The sequence below is a fragment of the Siphateles boraxobius genome, unplaced genomic scaffold, assembly GCF_051911475.1.
Source record: "Siphateles boraxobius isolate OS27281-9 unplaced genomic scaffold, OSU_SipBor_1 5, whole genome shotgun sequence".
NCBI classification, from domain to species: domain Eukaryota; kingdom Metazoa; phylum Chordata; class Actinopteri; order Cypriniformes; family Leuciscidae; genus Siphateles; species Siphateles boraxobius.
In genome coordinates this window covers 32,082,357-32,102,328 of record NW_027509141.1, presented here as the reverse complement: position 1 = coordinate 32,102,328, position 19,972 = coordinate 32,082,357, and the positions used below count along the sequence as shown (strand labels likewise).

The following is a 19,972-nucleotide window of genomic DNA, read 5'->3' as shown; positions in this document are numbered from 1 at the left end:
AAAGTATAATTCAGAATAGCAAGTATTTTATATTGCAAATAAATGCATTCTTCTCATTTGTTTAAATATTACAGCCCGTACCCACTGAGACAACTTACCCCAAAGAGTGTGACAACATGCCCCAATAGTGGCTTATGTGTTCTTAAATGACCTGTCCCATGGAAATGCATACTCAAAAACCTGACTTTCAAGTTTGTGACAACTAGCTGTCTCTCGTATGAGTGTGAATAAAAGAGGCAACACATTCATGAATTCTCAAACTCAAATGTAGAGGGCTTTAATCAATGACTTGTTGAGATACATAGAAAAATAACAGAGAAAGTGTTAGTTGTATATAGGTTCAAAGTTCCGATGTAACAGCACGTTCCAGTGACGCTGATGGTTCCATTCATCTTTTATCTTCTCAAGTTTAATGCTCATAACAACACAAAATGCTAATCCATCTTTTTAAACACAGAGACCAAACTACAAACGGTTTCATAGAAGAGAACCATTAACTGAACACTTTGAAGTGAATCACCCTTCAGACATTATCATTTGATAATCTTTTTCTTTTTTCTTAAGACTACACTCTATTAATCTAACATCAAATCTTTTTTTCCAAACACTTATCTGTTCCCATGAAATCCAGCCCCGCCCCGTCGTCATAGCTACACCATAACAATATAAAAAGTATTAAAATATGGAAACAGCTTTATTGATGGATCTTATCAAATGACAGTTAAAAACACAGTTAAAGTGTCACATTGTACAGCATATTGACGTTTTCTGAGGTGGTGTAAAATACGTCTTAGCATCGCTAACCTTTGTTTCAAATCAGGACAAAATCGAAATGTTTGTCTTTCAACAGTTAATTCCAGATGGACAAAATCAAATCCTCACTACAATTTTTTCCTCATTTAAAAACCTGTTTTGCTTGAAATACATCACATTACGTGAGTAAAAATGGTTGCAATGTTAATTTTATAATGTCAGTGACTGTGAGTACAGGAGAACAGTTAGAAAAGGACTCCTGTATGTGAATTTATATGTTAACTAAAATTCAAAAGTTTGAGGTTGATAAGATTTTGTAATGTTTTTAAAAGAAGTCTCTTAAGCTCACCAAGGCTGCATTTATTTGATAAAAAAATACAGTATAAAAAATTGTAGTATTGTGAAATATTATTACAATTTTAAATAACTCTTTTATATTTTATTATATTTTAAAATGTAATTTATTCATGTGATCAAAGATGTTCTTCAGTGTCACGTGATTCTTCGGAAATTATTCTAATATGCTGATTTGCTGCTCAAGAAACATTTATTATTATTACCAATGTTAAAAACAATTTTGTTGCTTTATATTTTTGTGGAATCTGTGATCATTTTTTACATGATTCTTTGATTAATAGAAAATTCAAAAGAACAGCATTTATTTGAAATAGATTTTTTTGTAACACTATAAATGTATTTTACTGTCAATTTTGATCATTTTAATGCATCCTTGCTGAATAAAAACATTGATTACTTTTTAAAAAATATCGTACCCCGAACTTTTAAACAGTAGTGTATTTGTAAGAAAGAAAAAAAAATCAAATGTGACCATTAGTTCAAAATGTACAGCACGTATCTCACATTACTATTATACTCACATTAGGGTCATTCATAGTGAAAGAGGTGGAGGGAAGGGTCACAATCTGAAGAAGAGTCATGTGACCGTGATTGTGGAGCTGTTTTTTTCGATTGATTTGGATGGAGTGGGCGGGGCAAAGCGAACAGGTTCACTTGGCATTGGCCGAGCTGCTGAGCATCTTCCTGACCATCTGTGCGATGGAGTCGCGGTCAATGCCGTAGATTTTGAGCAGGTCGGACATTTTGCCGCTGCGGGGAACGTGAGCGACACCCAGACGCTGGAAAGTGAAACCAGGCTCATTCACGATAGCGGAGCACACCGCCTCGCCCAGGCCACCTGTGCAATTACAGCATGTACAGATGAGAAGCCATTTTTAAGGAATACCACACAAAATTACCCTACTTTCTGACAGAAAATGACATCATTGGTGTCTTGGGAAATGATGTTTTGTCTTTGTGATGTCAGAATTGTATAAGTATATACGAATATTATACAATATAATTTCTTGTATCAGGAAAAAAAAAAAAAAAAAATCCTCATCTCATATATACCTCATATATCATTCGAAAATGCTGATTTGGTGCTCAAGAAACTTATATTATCAATGTTAAAAATATGTTTGTGGAAATCATGATATTCTACAGGATTCTTTGATGAATAGAAAGTTCAAAAGAACAAATCATAAATCATTATAAATCTCTTCGCTGTCACTTGCGGTCAATTTAATGTATCCCTGCTGAATATACAGTAAGTATAATTTATTTATTTTTTTTAATAAAAAGAGCCTATGGCGGTTATCTGGTTTATGCTGGTTTGAAACTGGTTTTACTGGCTGCCAGCTGACAATTAACCTAAATTACTTTTTAAATAAGCATTCACCTGCGCATAAAGGTCGCAGACTGACCTTCTGCACCATGTTTTGCTTTAAAAATTCAGATTTTATGTTCAGATATCAGGCATCATGCCTTAATAGAGTATCCAAATCTCTTCATCCTTGCATGCCCCTGCTTTCAACCTTGCTGCAATCACATTTTCTCTCTGTCCATCTCTATCCTCTTTCTCGTCCGCGGGGCAGAGGGGATGTTTGCTTTCAGAATGATTTTGGATATTAAACTCTCTCTCTCTCTCTCTCTCTCTCTCTCTCTCTCTCTCTCTCTCTCTCTCTCTCTCTCTCTCTCTCTCTCTCTCTCTCTCTCTCTCTCTCTCTCAGCCTCACTCCTCCTCTGGCACGCAGGCAGTAATGCCAGGTCCAGGGCCGTGTGTGTTATCTAGGTCACAACATGCCCTGCAGGCGTACGTTTGCTTAAGGAGACCTGACAGCCCTCCGCTTCTCTGAGTCTTTTTTCCCCCTGAATAAACAGAATGAGACACGGATAAAATAAAAAAATCAACCGATTATGACAACGCAATGCCTCTCGCTCCCCAATCCAATAACAATTGGCCAACACATCACGTTTCTTCCAGCCAGCCAATTGCTGACTGCCACAACCTCACTCAAGGCCTCACAGAGCGACTCGACACTCCTCGACTGGAGGTGCTGTTGATGCCGCTTGGATGTGTAGCCATGCTGAAATGTGTGCTTGAGACAAGGGATAATGTGCTCTAAGCTTGAAACCCACCTTCATAATAATGGTCCTCAACCGTGATGACACGACCCCTGGTGACGCGCACATGGTCGATGATGGTTTTGGCATCCAGGGGTTTAATTGTAAATGGATCGATCACTCTGATGTAAATTTTCTCTGGGGGATGGCACACACACACAGCACACATCAGGTGAAGAGTCTATATTAAGATCGTATAGCAACATCACAATAAAAGTCTACGGAGCCCCACACATGGCGTGGGAAAACAATTAAGAATTTGTTCCCTCGTTTTACTAAATCATGGAAAAATTTTAATAATTTGTTCCCTTGTTTCAGTTAAATCTAAAAGAGGGAATTAATTAGTACAATGTTGCCATGATTCACTAACACAACGGAACAGAATAATAAGTCACGGGAGTGAATTATTAGCTCGGGGCCACGATTTAACTAAAACAAGGAAGCATTCTTATTCATGGCGAAGATATACTGTACTGGCCAAATCTATCTATCTATCTATATTATTTTTTATTACTATTTTATTTTAAATTTTTGCAGGATTTTACCTTTTTTGAGGAGCTCAGCTGCAGCTAGAGCTTCATGGAGGGTCATTCCAGCTCCGATCACTGTAACCTGATCTTCCTTACTCTGGCACACCACCTGGTCAGGTAATTTATACATTTATGGCACATTATCATATATTAGTGGTAAAATCTTCCAAAACAACATATTTTAAATATCAATTGTTGATAAAGGGAGAGGCATTACCTTGGCTTGGCCAACGTGGAAATCCTCATTGCTGTTGTAAATGATTGCAGTCTCTGGACGAGTGGTCCTGATGTAGCAAACACCCTAAAGGAAGAAATAAACTCAATATAAATACTTTTTTTTTTTTTTTTACAGTTTTCAATACGATTATAATAAGAATTGTCTCCCTTTATATTTATGAGTTAAAATCTATCTATCTTTCTATTCATGAGCTGAAATCTATCTATCTATTTAAGTTTATTTCACTCTTAGACTGCATTAAATTCTACCTCAAATCAAATTGAATAGAAATTCCTACATTAAATTGGAATTTAAAAAGCGTTTTCAATTAAATTCGAAATTTACCAACATCCTTATCAATAGATAATGTACTGTACATTTTATGTGTTCAAATATTTTGTTTGAATTTTAAGTATTGTGTACCAGCATCAGTTATAAACAATTGTTCGACCACTCATAATAGCAGATATAACATGCCAACCTTAGTGTTGGCTGCAAGCTCCACAGCCTTTTCAGTGGACATGGCATCACTGGGGTAGAAAATGGTGGCAGTGGGGATGGCTCTAAAAATAGCCATGTCCTCCAGCCCCATGTGGGCCGGTCCGTCCTGTCCTGAAGCACACACACACACACACACATCAGCCACATACTTGCACTGTTAATTTACACTTGCCAGCATTTGTACATCAGATATGTGAGACAGGTGCACACACATGTGACAGTCGAGCAGACAGACAGGCAGTCAGGCAGGTGTACAGGCGGACGGAGTGGCATGCAGTGTACCTGTGCTAACGGAGGGGATGTCTGGTCACCCGGAGACAGCCTCCGAGATACACAGGGGGAGGGAGAGAGGGAGAAGGGGTTGTGCTAAGAGTCGCACCACCTCCAGACGACCAGGAGAACAAAACACACATTAGAAAGACAGCTTCAGGAAAATGAGGGGTGAATTGCTCACAAATCTATTAAAAAACATCTTAGTAGAGTCACAGCTGCAGTGTGTGAGAGGAGAATAGAGTGCGACAGTCAGGTTCCGGAGGTAAAAATTCAACAATATTTTTAACAATAACTTACATACCTTTAAAGACAGTGAGTTCACAGTCCACAGCGAGGCTCTGAGTTCTTAAATTATGTTTTGAACGATGAAATATGCTTGTTTGCATTCAGCCTGTGTTATTTTAGCTTATTTCTTTTAAATAATCGTGTTTAACAGCTGAATGTGTGGTGGAAAACTACATTACCCATGATGCTGTCCACACAAAATTCCATCAATCAGAGAGTCAGAGTAAGCAAATCGTGCCAAAAGAGCTTGCAGGGAACGCCCTCTCGCATGAAGTACAAAAAATGATGTAATCGAGCTCAAAATACTTAAATATTTGTATATATGTAATTTTGTATTACACTTAAAATATATTGTTTATATAGATATAATCAACAATTTTAAATAAACAGTTTTATATTTCTCCATCGTTTTTAATTTTATTTAGTCATTCCCAGTGCTTCATGGGATTGAAGTTCTTTCTCTCATTAAAGCCATTAAGTAGATACTGTAGTCTTGTCTTTTTGTCACATTTTCAAATAATGTCTTGCTTTAAATAAAAGTTTGCAATGTTGTGATTCACGTTACAGCTGGTTATTTTGGTTCACGGCTTATAACTCTTTAACAAAAACTTAAAAAAAAATCCCTATGGGTCAAATTAATGGAAGGAATACTTCCGGAACCAAGGCCACTGAAAAAATGGGCGGGTACTAATGCACTCCATGGGTGGTGCTGGAAATGGGCATTGCTTAAAAGGAAGAATTTTGATTGGAGAGTGAACCTGTCTGTTAGAAGGGGGTGGGGCTTTGATTGTCACTTCTTACCAACAGAGAGGCCACAGTGGGAGCCGCAGAGGTTTATGTTGCTGTCTGAGATGGCGGCCATGCGGAGCTGGTCATAGGCGCGGGTGAAGAAAGTGGCCAGGCTGCTGGCGAACACGATGTTTCGCTCACGGGCGGCACAGCCCGTGGCAACACTGACCTGTGAGAGATGGATAATGGAATGAAGACATTTTGATCATGATCTCGCAACATTCCGAACTGATCGGACTTTTGGCTCTTTTAACATGGGCCAGTATAAGAGCAACCTAGCAACACCCTAGAAACCACCCAGAAAACCCTAGCAAACCCCACTTACAACATCTTAGCAAGTGCATATAGCCATATAAAAACCCAAGCACAGCAAAAATCGACTGTATACTAGAACCACTTAATTTTGAAATTCTTCGAAAGAAATGACACACAAAAGCATATCCAAACCAAAAGGCATGACATTTGGTAGTATACAGGCAGATGCATCAGACATAAATAGTTTAATAGCCAATACCCCCTCAATATTTTGTAGGTTGTAATATACTAGAGAAGAGACACATGGAATCTGCTAAACAGGAACTCAATTTTATCCTTCATATAAGAGGAATTACCAACATGCAGCTCACACACACTCGCTATCATTTCCTGTTTCCTGTCTCAAATCCACTCCATGCGAGCCTAAGGCACAATAAGGCTATATATATATATATATATATATATATATATATATATATATATAAATATAAATTAAAAAATAATCATTATTAAATAATAATAAAAATGACGTGTTCTTCTCATTTTTAGAGTTGTGCTTGAAACATACTTGCTTGATTTGTCTTTAAAACAAGTATATTTTCTTTCCTAATGCAATGTCATTTATACCTTTAAAATGTGTCTTAAGTGTCCAAATACTTTTTGAAGCCACTCTACTATGACATTTTCATTTAGCTATCAAAATCAATTCATATTTCCTTTTTGACAGACAGTAGTGCATACGACTCCCTCATTAGTATGCACGCTAAGATCTAGTAATATATGTCCTCTAATTAGTGTCAGTATTGCCTCTGATTGGTTAACTGTGTGGAACAAATATGAACTCTGACCATTTAATTAGTATTCAGATTTTTATCACGTCCATTATGATCGCTTCCCAAAACTAGAAATCACGAATGAGTGACCTACATTTTACCTACCACATGTACCAAGGGAACAATGACTGTAGAGACAAAGCAGAAATATTTTGGCTTACAGCACAGATCCTAAAGAATGTGCTTATGAGATGAAGGTGGTGCAGGTTTTCTGCATGGCTTCTCAGGGAAAGGCACTGCAGCAGGGCGCGTGCAAAATGGAGCGTAAGTGGGTCACATCTTCACTGCTGCATTATGGATAGAGCGCATGTATTATTCAACAAACCAGCAACTTTGGTGCTTTGAGGGGCATTTTACATGGCCAATCCCACAGCTCTACTTTATCCAGAACAATCTAGGGAGTGTTTACGGGTGTTTCATTCACTAAGCTCTTCCAAATGTGCAGGCTTTTGATTTGGCTTTAAAAACTGTCAAGGGTGCTAAAATCTAGCACTTAAAGGGGTACTACACAGCTGGCAAAATGGGCTTTCAATCAAACTTGGCTGTCTATGCAGTAGAAAGGTGAAAAAAGTAAGAATTGAAATCGGTGCTACCTGACTATAGAATTTTTGGATCTTTCAGATATTTGAATGATAATACTTCATCGTTTCCTACCATGTTCTGCTCTGCGCTGTAGCACTCAATAAAGCGGTTGGGATGCTCATTTTTAAAGATTTCAGAGTAGGTGAAATTTTTGGTGTCGACATCCATAGCCACCACTCGCTCGTTGTAACGTCCCAGTTTGGCCAAGGCCATCCCATATGCCTTGCAGGTGGCAATCTGTTGGGAAAAAACATGGTGAAGAGAGCTAGACCATGATAATTATGCCTACAGTGCCTGCATAATTATTATTCAAGTCGATGTGATGAAGTCACATTCTTTCTAAGCACATTTGAACAATTCCAAACCCCATCAATCTTAATAACTACTATTAATTTAGTATATATAATTAAATAAGTGATATATAATTAATGACGTAGACTGGAAGTGAAAAATGCCTTTTATGCCAATAAAATTGCATAATTAATATGCAATTATTGGGCCAAAACATAGATTTAACTCACACTGGAAAGTCAAAAATTATTAAATGACCATGAGAAGGATGCAATACTGTAGAAATTGCGAGTGTCACTTAAATATACTTTTTGGCCCATTTTTTCTGTAAAAGAAAACCTGCACATCTGAATATAAGGCGTTTTTCACTTCCAGCCCTTGTTAATGATCACTTATAAATTATTATACAAAATTTATAAATATTAAGTTTTATGTGGTTTGGAATTGGTAAAATGTGTTAAAGAAGAGAAAAAAAGATCAGAATATTGACTTGCATAATAATTATACACGCACTGTATATATCATCCATCTAACCATCAGTCCATCTTTTTTTTTTCTTGCCTTGACCTCTCACCTTCTCTCCAGCCTTGTAGTTGGGAGCGCTGGGCATGCGGACATTGCGCAGGCTCACGGGTGGAGCATCTTCAATGGGTGAGGTCGGGTACATGCGCTTGTTACTGTTTAGGATGCGGCTCTGGATGTCTCTCATGACGCTTTCTGCCATGTCCTTTGACAGCACCTTGCCATGCCATCCCATCTTATCTTCTGCCACTGAAGACAACAAAGTGTCGTTGTTGTTTTTAAAAAAAAATCAAATACAGGGTTTTTGTGACGATACCAGCTGTTCTGCAGTACCGTTACCCGCTGAAAATGCTTCCGTGAGAGCAAGCACTCTGTGAAGAGCGCCAAATGTGTCTGTTTACAATCTGTTTTTGCAGCATTGAGCAATGTAACCAATAACAGACATAAGTCTGTTGAGCGTGTGAATGCAATGGACAATCAGATGTGTTTAAGTTAGTCAGAATCCGCTCAACATCGCTCAAAACACCAGAGTTTCTGTTCAGCGCGAGTTCTGCATGCTCGCCAATCCTTTCATTATAACCAACTAAGTATAAACATGATGCTAATATGAGATTCATTGCACAGCTTATTGATTATAACAAGAGTTTTCACTAGTGAGGCTTTGTGTACCTCGCGTTGTGATTGACAGCTTCATTTATTATAATGGCAGCGATCTTTGCTCACTTTCTGCATATAATAAATAATTTTTTGAGCTACTAAGTACACATTACAAAGTTTCTGGCTTGACAACTGTATTTAAACTGATTGACAGTGATAACCATAGCAATGGACGGAACAAAAACGATCTGATACTGTAACTCAAATGATCTGTGCATTAAGTCTTGGAGTGTAAATGCAAATTATAGATTTGCCACTTTTTCTATGTTATGAGAAATGTATTACTTTGTTGTTCATTTTATTATTAACTTTTAAACTACAGTATTTTACAGTATTTATTTACACTGTGTGTGTGTGGATGACCCAGGAAAAAACCCAGGAATATCAGTCTTTACAGATTAGGATATTATAGGTATAAATATACCAGGAATGCCTTTGCCCTTGATGGTCTTGGCGATGATGGCAGTGGGCTGGTGGCGTGGTTGGCTCATGGCTTTACACAGCTCCTCCACACTGTGGCCATCCACAATGATGGCATGCCACCTGAAAACACACCAAAAAAACAAATTGATTGATGGCTATATACTACACACACACACACACACACACACACACACACACACACACACACACACACACACACACACACACACACACATATAAAAATATGTATATACCAGTTATTGTTATTTTTAACTGGAAATAAAACTATTAAAATAATTCTTAGTAATTGAAAAAGCTAAAAAATAACGTGTTTTTGTTGAATATTGATTTCTCACAACTTGTGTGCTTTTTCTGGGTGAGTCGGTGTGAGCAGAAGTCTAACGGCCAAGGTCAGGATCTTCATTAAATAATACATACAATTTTGGGGTTTTTTTCACCAAACCCGTGCCATCACATATTCACTTTAAGGTATTACTTCTAACGTTTAAGGCATTAAATGGTCTTGCACCTCCATAGATCACCTGAACTTGGCTTATTGTCCATCCCCGGTTTCCGGTTGTCTACTTTAAGTGGAAGGTCATTTACTGTTAATGCTCCTGAATTATGAATTCACTACCCCTTACACTTCGTAATATCTCATCTGTGGCTACTTTCAAGTCTCAGCTCAAAAACATATGTATTTAACATGTATTATGGATAATGGGACTATATGTGTTCTTATGTGGTTTTAATGTGTGTGTAAATGTATTGTAACTTACAATGTTAAGCGACCTTGAGCTACGGAAAGGGGCTATACAAATAAAACGTATTTTTCTTCTTTATCGTATTCCCCGAGAACACTTGCAATATTCAACACATTTCGTATGGGATCATTCTGTGATACTTTTGCATCTTTTTTTAAAAAGCTTGATGCTGGTCGCTTTTCACTGCCATTATATTGGACGAATGCGAGCGGGATATTTTTATAAAAAATGCTCCTTTTGTAGTCCATAAAAGAAAGAAGGGAGTACGGCATTAGAACAACACCAGGGTGAGTAAATGATGACTTAAATGATGACCCTTTGAATAATAATAAATAATTATAATAATGTTTTATTTGGAATTGAAATATGACATATTCTTGACTTGTTTTTCAAAATGTACCCACACAGTATGTCATTTAACAGACACTTTTATCCAAACCCTCCTGGAGCAACTTGAGGTACCTGCTTGATACAGATTCATGGATCGTCCTTTCTGGGGTTTGAATCTACAAAGTTTTAGCTCCCAGCCCATGCCTTTAACAATCTCCATCCAACCTACCCAAAGGCCTCACAGCGTCTCTGGTACTTCTCCACATGGTGCTGAAGTGGTGCCGGGTCACTCTGGCCCAGACGGTTGATGTCCAGTATGGCCAACAGATTATCCAGCTGGTAGTAGGAAGCGAAGGACATGGCCTCCCACACAGCCCCTTCAGACATTTCTCCATCCCCCAGCAGACAGTACACGTGATAACTGCAAAGGAGTCAAAAGACAATAACATTTTTTGCACTTAGTACAGACAATGCAATAATAAGAAGAAATGTTACTTGAGCATCATATCAGCATATTAGAATGATTTCTAAATAATCATTTGACACTGCAGACTGGAGTAATGATGCTGAAAATTCAGCTTTGATCACGGGAATAAGTTACATTTTAAAATATCTTCAGTTCTTTTAAATTGTAATAATATTTCAAAATATTACTGTTTTTACTGTATTTTGACCAGATAAATGCAGCCTTGGTGAGCATAATAGAAGCATTAAAAAGTCTTTCCAACTATTACACCTCATCACCGCCGCCCTTCTTAATACCACCTGACACATTGTCACGCCAGATCTTTCATGAATGAGAAGAGATAGGTTCAATAGATTATAAATCAGCTGGGACTTGAGTAAAATTGCTCTTGCACAACACAGCAAGCATGATTCCTCTTTCTCTGCACAGCAACACTCGCACAGATACAGATTATTTATTCATTGGCTTTTACAATGCATTATAAATAGAGAGTTAGCTAAAGAAAGGACTGCACAAAAATTTGGTTTCAATTTTGAAATAATTTGTGTGCTTATGCCTATATTGAATTCTATCCAAGATATAAAAATAACCGGGTGATGGCTGCTGGGGCTTTGATTATTAGAGCAGAAGAATCGTGAAAGCACAGCTCGCCGGGAAAACTCCACACCCTTCAAATCTGCAGCACACTCCCACACAGACATACAAACATGAGATTATAGTGAGCATTCTGGCAAATACATTTTCTGCATCTTTGCATATTATATTCATGGTTTAAGCATCAGAGCAATAGGGTATTTTTTGAATCTGTTTTGCTTTTTTCAACATTCTTTGGTGTGTAAAATTGCTGTTTGAGCAAGGAAAAGGTCTGCAAAGTAACAAAGCACAAATTCACTCCAAAAGGAGGTATTCTCTATATCAGTGTTTCTGAACTTCCCGAAACGCCTCGATTGTAGTCTTGAATTTTCTTCTCAATAGGTTGAGTTGCATTCGTAGTATGTCCTACTCGCAGTTATGATAAGGGGCGTGGCATTTCTGATAGGCGCCCGAAGCAGTTGGCAAATCACAACACACTGATCCAGCCGACCAATCAGAGCACATTGCTTCATAGAGACATGAACTAAACGTAGCGTTACTGACAGACTGGGAAGAGAGGTGCTGCAAAATAATGTTTTTTTTAAACATGCAATGAAAACCCCAAAAACTAAATCAAGACTTTGAAAAAGGGCCCCCTTTAAAATAGATAAAGTCATTTTGAGTTTGCATGAATCACAAGCTATAAAGCTGTTTGTTTTACTGTAGAGCTAAAATATGCAGTCATCACTAACGTGTGGGTTTATGGGTACTAACGTGTGGGTTTATGGGTAACATCCTTACCTGGATTTGTCAAAGTATTTAGCTGAATAGGCCATTCCACAGGCTACACCCAGCCCCTGTCCCAGAGAGCCTGTGGCCACATCCACAAACTGCTGCTTCTGTCAAACACACACTCACACTCATTTTGATGTTACAAAAAATAACAACTAATTGGTTAATCATGCGTTTGGAGCCAGTTTAACCTGAACAATCATTTATGACCTAATGAACTACAATATTTCTCACGGTGCTCCTAAATATTTTCTGCTCTGATAGCAAGCAACTTTCATATCATTTTGATTGAATATGTTAAAGAAGAGCATCTGATCTTAGATGAGTGTGTGTGTGTGTTACTCACGGGTGTGGGGTGTCCCTCCAGAGTTGAGTCGACCTGACACATGCTCATGAGCTCAGGCTCTTTCAGGAAGCCGATCTCCACCCACACAGAGTAGAGGATAGGAGCCGCATGACCCTGTGGGCGACAAAAAAAGAAAGAAAAAATCAAATCTATGGATTAACCACAATACCAATATCATGCAATTATCAAACAATTACTTAACAATTTAAAAAAAAAACTGTTTAAGAACTGATAAACATATTCAGCATGGGCCTGTATTATTATATTGTATTATGTTACATTATTTTGGGGGATTTTATTATTTATGTTAAATTATTTATATTACCACCATTATGCAACTATCCAACAATTACTAACCAACTTTAAAAAAAAACTTATTTAGCATAGCCCTGTATTATTATATTATATATTTTTTTATATATTATATTATATTTATTCATCATTTTATTATATATTATATAATAATTATATTATATTATATAATATGCTTATTATATCTACTTTTTCACTGATTTTCATGGAACTCATAGAACAATTAGTTATATTTATTATAGTTTAATTTTGGTAAGTCATGGCTAATAAGATCAATGTGTATTTTTGTCATTTAATTATAATACCATGGTATTCATCAATGTACCTTGGAGTATTATGTAAAATTCCATTTGTATATAGATAAATGGTAAATAGATGAATTCAGTAGCACTATTTCAAAGTGCAATGGTTTCACCATCACTGTACCATAATACTGGCACAGTACTTTTTATAAGGAGATTTAGCACCAAATAATGTAATTCTCCTGACTTACTGTCATCTTGGTTTAAACTTGAAATATCAAACCTGCCACTTGAATAATCCCAGTTAGCTGAGTCTCTTCTCATATAACCTCACCTTGGACAGGATAAAGCGGTCATTGTTGGGGTTCTTCGGGTCATCTGGCCTGTACTTCATAGTATGGAAGAAAAGCACGGACATGATCTCTGCCACACTGCAGCATGATGTTGGATGCCTGGCCAATAAAATGGGAAAGACTTTGAAGGTTAGGATATGGTGAAGAGGAGGAAGTTTCATATTTAACTAATCATTTAGACATTTTTATGGTTTATTATGTAACATTCACTTAAAAGAATGATCACACACACACATACCCATACACACAAAAATAATAATTGTAATAAAAATAATAATAATTGAGCTTGTTGGGTTTGAATAAGACAATTAGTGACTTTCTATCCGAAAGGATGTCAAAGGTGATGTTTAATCCAGGATACCCCACCGGCACCACACTTATGGCATAATCTAAAGCTTTGAGCAATCATACCACCCACTAACACCAATCTGCTTCAAGATTAGGTCCAAGACAGCAGTAAAAACCACATACTGTGAAACAGACTCGGCATCAGATCAAATCTTCACCTGTCAAAGCAGTGTTTTAAAATGCAATTTAATGTTTATGCTCCGAGATCAGATATGAATTACTGCGCCGGTTGGATTCATGCGGCAATTTACATAACAGCAGCAGTACCATTAGAAAACATACTTTGCCTAGAGGAAAGAACATGCAATTTCACATGTGTATGAAACAATGGTCATGAAAAACAATAATCATCTTCATGCCCCCGTCTTATAAATTTGTAAATTAATGAAGTTTTTGTTTCCATTTCAAAACCAAAGAGTGAAAAAGAGTGAAAGAGTGAAAAAGTTCTTAAGAGTGAAAAAACAGATGCTAATGTTTTCCTTATAAATAGAATGGAATGCAGAAAACGAGCCAAACTAATGTGCAAAAAAGATTTTTCAATGAAGCATTACATATTCTTAACAAAATAAATTAAAAAAGAAGACTTCATTATATAGCGACGTAAAATATAATTACTATTATTAGATTCAATATTTAGTATTGTTCTCAAACATCGCAAAAGTTGATTACAGGTGTATTCCATAAAACAACCCTTTTAATTGTCCCAAATTGAAAAGAACTAGCAATTGCATTGCTGTAAAAAAATATTATTATTAATAATAATAAAATGTACCCCATAGTTGCTGTTAAAAACTGGTAAAATAAAGTAAAATGGTCACTCACTCTAAATACACCGCAATGCACATATTAATACGAAAAAACTAAATAAACAGAAAAAACAAAAAAAATCCAGCATAAATTTTAATTTGACCTTTTTTAGCAGCATCATGTCACCATCTGGCTAGGTTTTGAGAACAAAGATTATGTCTTGCATAAGGGTGTGCATGCAAGAGTGTGTTTGCTTACACTCAAACAGCTATCTATCTATCTATCTATCTATCTATCTATCTATCTATCTATCTATCTATCTATCTATCTATCTATCTATCTATCTATCTATCTATCTATCTATCTATCTATCTATCCATCCATCCATCTTTCTGTCTATCTATCCATCCATCCGTCTGTCTGTCTGTCTGTCTGTCTATCTATCCATCCATCCGTCTGTCTGTCTGTCTGTCTGTCTGTCTGTCTATCCATCCATCCATCCGTCTGTCTGTCAATCTATCCGTCCGTCCGTCCATCCATCTATCCGTCCGTCCGTCAGTCCATCTATCCATCCATCCGTCTGTCTGTCTGTCTGTCTGTCTATCTAACTATCTGTCTATCTATCCATCCGTCTGTCTGTCTATCCATCCATCCGTCTGTCAATCTATCCGTCCGTCCGTCCATCCGTCCGTCCGTCCGTCCATCTATCCGTCCGTCAGTCTGTCTGTCTGTCTGTCCGTCTGTCTATCTATCTATCTATCTGTCTGTCTGTTCAAATAAGTCACATTAAAAAAACATGCAGGTATTTGCAGAAACTGTGCGAACCCTTACCCGTTGCCGACTGCGGTGGTGGCTTTGATCGAGTTGATTCGGAGGCGGTTGGCTATGTTTCTCAGCGCCTGCACGGTCTGCTGGTCTGGTTTGTGGTAGTCCTCCATGGGTTCAGCCTAATAGCACCACAGAATGAAAGGAGAGAATGAGGTTGAAGAGAGCACTGGTTGCGTGTCTGTGAGAGATAGAAAAAGGAGGAGGAGAGGAGAGGGAGGCTGCTTTATGCCAGCGCACATACACACACTTTATAGTGTGCAACAGGTCGAGAGGCAATGGGCATTGGCTGTGACAGAGAAAGTGGGTGTGTGCCGAGAAGAGAGAGATTGAGAGAGAGCGTGAGTAAAGAGGCGGAATCCTTCATTATGACCTTTGACTGCTCGTTTTAAACTCATTACCAGATTACGTAAAGATACGCCTCAGTCCATTGGATTTTAAAGGATTTTTAAAGTGTGTGTGTGTGTGTGTGTGTGTGTGTGTGTGTGTGTGTGTGTGTGTGTGTGTGTGTGTGTGTGTGTGTGTGTGTGTGTGTGTGTTTGGGTTTAATTAGCATTGGTTTAGGGATAAAATTGTGCCCATAACTTAGTAAAATGTGACAAAACTTAAATAAATATATATTTAAAATAATTTCATTCCAAGAAAGTTTTTCTTTATGGGATTTTTTTTTAAAGGGATTAGTTACTGTAATGGTAAATGTATTTTTATATATAAATATGCTATATATAAACAATAGAAGGCTATGGTATATCCTCAATTAGGATTATTAAAATACATGCAAATTGATTTTGCAGACTAAGAATTTATGGATTTTTTATTTATGTTTTTTTTAAAGATTTATCGCTAACAATTTACAGTAAGGTCTCATTTGTTAATGTTAGTTACAGTAAATGCATTAGCTAATATGAGCTATCAATTATCAATCCATTTACAGTATTTATTAATCGTTGGTTAGTGCTAGTTAAAAATACAATTCTTTGTTGTTTTTTCATGTTAGTTCAAAATGCATTAACGAATATTAACAACAAATGCAAATTTTGATTTTAACAAAAAATATTATGTTGAAATTTACATTATCCAAGATGATTGTTCGTTCATGTTAACAAATGTAGTTAACTAAATAGTTAACAAATGAAACCTGTTCGTATCTGAAGTGTGAGTTATGATATTATATACATTTATAATGTCTACTGTTTCTGTTAAAGGGGCTATATGTAAAAATATTCATGTTTTGAGCGTATTTATTGCCAATGTGTGAACAGCTTGCAAAGAAACGTAAAAAACGAGACCAATATAAAGCCAGTAGATTGATTTTTAAGGACTCGTGACGTTTTTGTCGGGAAAATCAAAAGGATTTGACATTTAAGCTCGCTCCCGAGAGCCATTTTGACCATAGACTGTAAAAAAAAAGGTTTTGACACATAAAGCGAATACAATGTAGAATGCCGAAAGAGTAATTCTGTACTGTAATCCAAATGTGACGTGGTTATACGTGTTAATTCATATATTCACACACAGATCTAGGCCTATAGGCTGGTCTCAAATATAGACTACTTTATCATCAAAATGTAATAACAGTATAATTTTATCGACTAATCTGTCGCCAAGATAGCGGTGAATTGCAGAGCTGGTGCAAACATATAACGTTACACATCTCTATAATCAGATGCTTTCTCAAATAACTGCTGCTTTCTCACCGCTGTCAGTTTTGTCGTGTGTTAATTTTGTTACTGAGAGGAAAGCTCTCGCTCTCAGCGTGCAGGGCGTCAGGATGTTCGTCAACAGTATTGCGGCAAACCGTGCAAAGGTATTTCCAACTTCTTTTAACTTCCAAGCAAAGAACACACAAAAAAGAGACTCCGCCGTGAGTAGATAGTCTATAGGCTAGGCTACGTTACGCGTGCAGGAGTGCGAGCCGAGCACAATCAATAATTTCTTCTGGCTAGTTCACTTAACACACTTAATTCTACATATACGCCTTTAATTTATTCTATCTCTTTTTTTACTATTGCAAGCAGTAAAATAATTGTAATGATGAAGTTACAGTAAGTTTTTTTTTAACATATAACTCTAAAATCATGTGAAATAAAAAGTGTGCACTCAATTAAACTTTAAACATTTGGTTTTCCAAAGGTTTAATTATTTTTATCTCTATAAATTGCTGGCAGCTAAAAGGATGCATAATATAGCCTATCATCACTGTAAATGTCTCCCTGATGTGCAGAGGCAGCTATTGCATGGACAGATGCCGTTATCTGTTCTCTTAAAGGGTAAGTTCGGCGTTTTACAAGTAAAGCCCTGTTTTAAGTTCGTTTCTGATGAAATCGAACGGTTAAGATTAAAATTTGGACAAATGCTGCTGTCCCGAGAATTTTAGGTTTTTGTTGGAAAGCATCTTTTGCAGCGACTATGCGTGATTATATCAGTGAACACCCCAGACCACTCGGTGAGTTTCACGTCTTTGTAAACTAAAGTTGAATGCGTTTATATGAATGATTGTTCCAATGCACCTATGAAACCATTGTATAGGAGGTGGGGGGTGCTAACACAGAAACCTAAAATTCTCGGACAGCAGCATTTGTCCAAATTTTAATCTTAACCGTTCGATTTCATCAGAAACGATCCTAAACAGGGCTTTACTTGTAAAACGCCGAACTTACCCTTTAAGTTGGCGATAGAGAAACATGTGTAGTTGTTAATATGTTGGTAAATGTATTGTTCAATGCTGATTATTGCTAAATAATATTCATATCTATTCATTTAAAAATGAAATGTTGAAGAATTGTATTGCCATCTGGAGGAATTTGTAGAAATTGCAATGGGAAAAAGACTGGGAGGGGTGGTGTGTGTGTGTGTGTGTGTGTGTGTGTGTGGGGGGGGGGGGGGGGGATCCACTACTCTGTCTGTGTGTGTGATACAGGATGTCAAATGGCTGTTGCAGCTCTGCTCAGGGATTAGAGACCTTTCCATCTGCATTTGTTACATGGTACAGATCTACAATCTTACATGGTTACAATCTAGAATAATCCACTGACTCATATTAGACGGGGAGGAGAAAACGTTCATCATTTCTGTTGGGGAACATTTTTTATATGTTTTGAGGAAAAGAGTTTTTGTACAAACACAAATATAATTGCAATCTAAGAGTCCAGAATTAGAAATAAATGCAAAAAAACTCAAATTTTTCTATAGGCCTCTACGTATGAATCAAGGTACATAAAATGAAAAGAAATAGTGTATTCTGCAAAAATTAAATAATAATAATAATAATAATTAATCTGAACAACATCCTATAGATCAGGGGGTTTAATTTTTTTATGCTACTGACCTCTAAATATGATGTTGCCATGAGACCCCTTTCTTAAATATTTTGTTCAGTCATGAAACGTATCTATTAGCAGTAGAGAGTTCATATACTTGCTCTGCAGCAGCAGCAGTGTAGCAGATCTTGTCTGCCAAGACCAAATACATTAACACATTAAATAACATGCTAAAACTACAACTAGTTATAATTAGTTATAACTATAATTATATTATAATTAGTTATAATTTATTTTAAATTGTGTGTGTGTGTGTGTGTGTGTGTGTGTGTGTGTGTGTGTGTGTGTGTGTGTGTGTGTGTGTGTGTGTGTGTAAGTAAATTATGCAAATTATAATTAAAAAATAAACACAAACACTGGACTTTTGGTAATGATGTAAATATGAATTTATTTTAATTTAATTTAGTTTAAAAAAATGATAACACCATGGTAAAATGATTGTATCACTTGCATGGTGTATATATACTTTAAATGGTACGCAATAATTACCATATTCGTAAATCATGTCCTTACAATGTCCTTTTTATTTAAGGCGATACTGTCATGGCGCAAAAACCTAATTTATTTAGTTCATTCTCTGTATAGTCTAGTAGTGTCCATCTGTCAGAGAACACTACAGATCATATTCACAGCAGTCCCATCTTTGATTTTTAATGCAAGGGATAAACATACATCAGTGGGTTGTTGTTATTTAATGTGTTTTCGGATTGTTCTGCTGACGAAACTGCAAAAATATTTTTCCAAGAAATTTCAGTAGCCAATAAAACTCCAGACAACATAGACTCTAGAAAACACAAGTGATCTAGACGCTTTATACCCCATTTTTACAGCAATGCCCCCTCTGAATAATGTCTTACTTGCAACAAACGCATATTATTTCTTAATATAACCACTAGAGGACGCCAATGCACCATAAACTCAAACTGGAACATAAACCTCTACATATGGAACTTTTTATAACAAAACTCAGATTCTTTTGAAACAAAACACTATGATCAATAAATCAATAAATAAATAATATTTTTGGGTAGTTCTTGACATGTAAAAATGCACATGCTTATTCTGCATTTTAAACATTTTTCTAATTCTTTTAAAATTAGAGAAAAAAATGCATAAAAAATGCATTTTTTAATGTATAGAAAAGATTTTCTGTATTTAAAAGAAGAAGAAGAAAAGAAAT

The 19,972-nt window shown here is 36.5% G+C and overlaps 1 protein-coding gene across 1 annotated transcript; it reads right to left on the bottom strand.

Moving 5' to 3' along the window:
- Positions 1 to 248: 248 nt before the first annotated feature.
- tkta (transketolase a) lies at positions 249 to 15,709 on the bottom strand. Its single transcript, XM_077203932.1, has 14 exons — positions 15,479 to 15,709; positions 13,534 to 13,651; positions 12,646 to 12,759; positions 12,309 to 12,406; positions 10,698 to 10,889; positions 9,376 to 9,494; positions 8,347 to 8,543; positions 7,554 to 7,718; positions 5,824 to 5,980; positions 4,445 to 4,575; positions 3,964 to 4,047; positions 3,762 to 3,855; positions 3,232 to 3,354; positions 249 to 1,948 (listed from the first exon to the last, which is right to left on the bottom strand). Exons 1-14 carry the CDS (start codon positions 15,583 to 15,585, stop codon positions 1,761 to 1,763), a joined length of 1,887 nt encoding a protein of 628 aa, XP_077060047.1. The 5' UTR covers positions 15,586 to 15,709; the 3' UTR covers positions 249 to 1,760.
- Between the last annotated feature and the right edge of the window lie 4,263 nt (positions 15,710 to 19,972).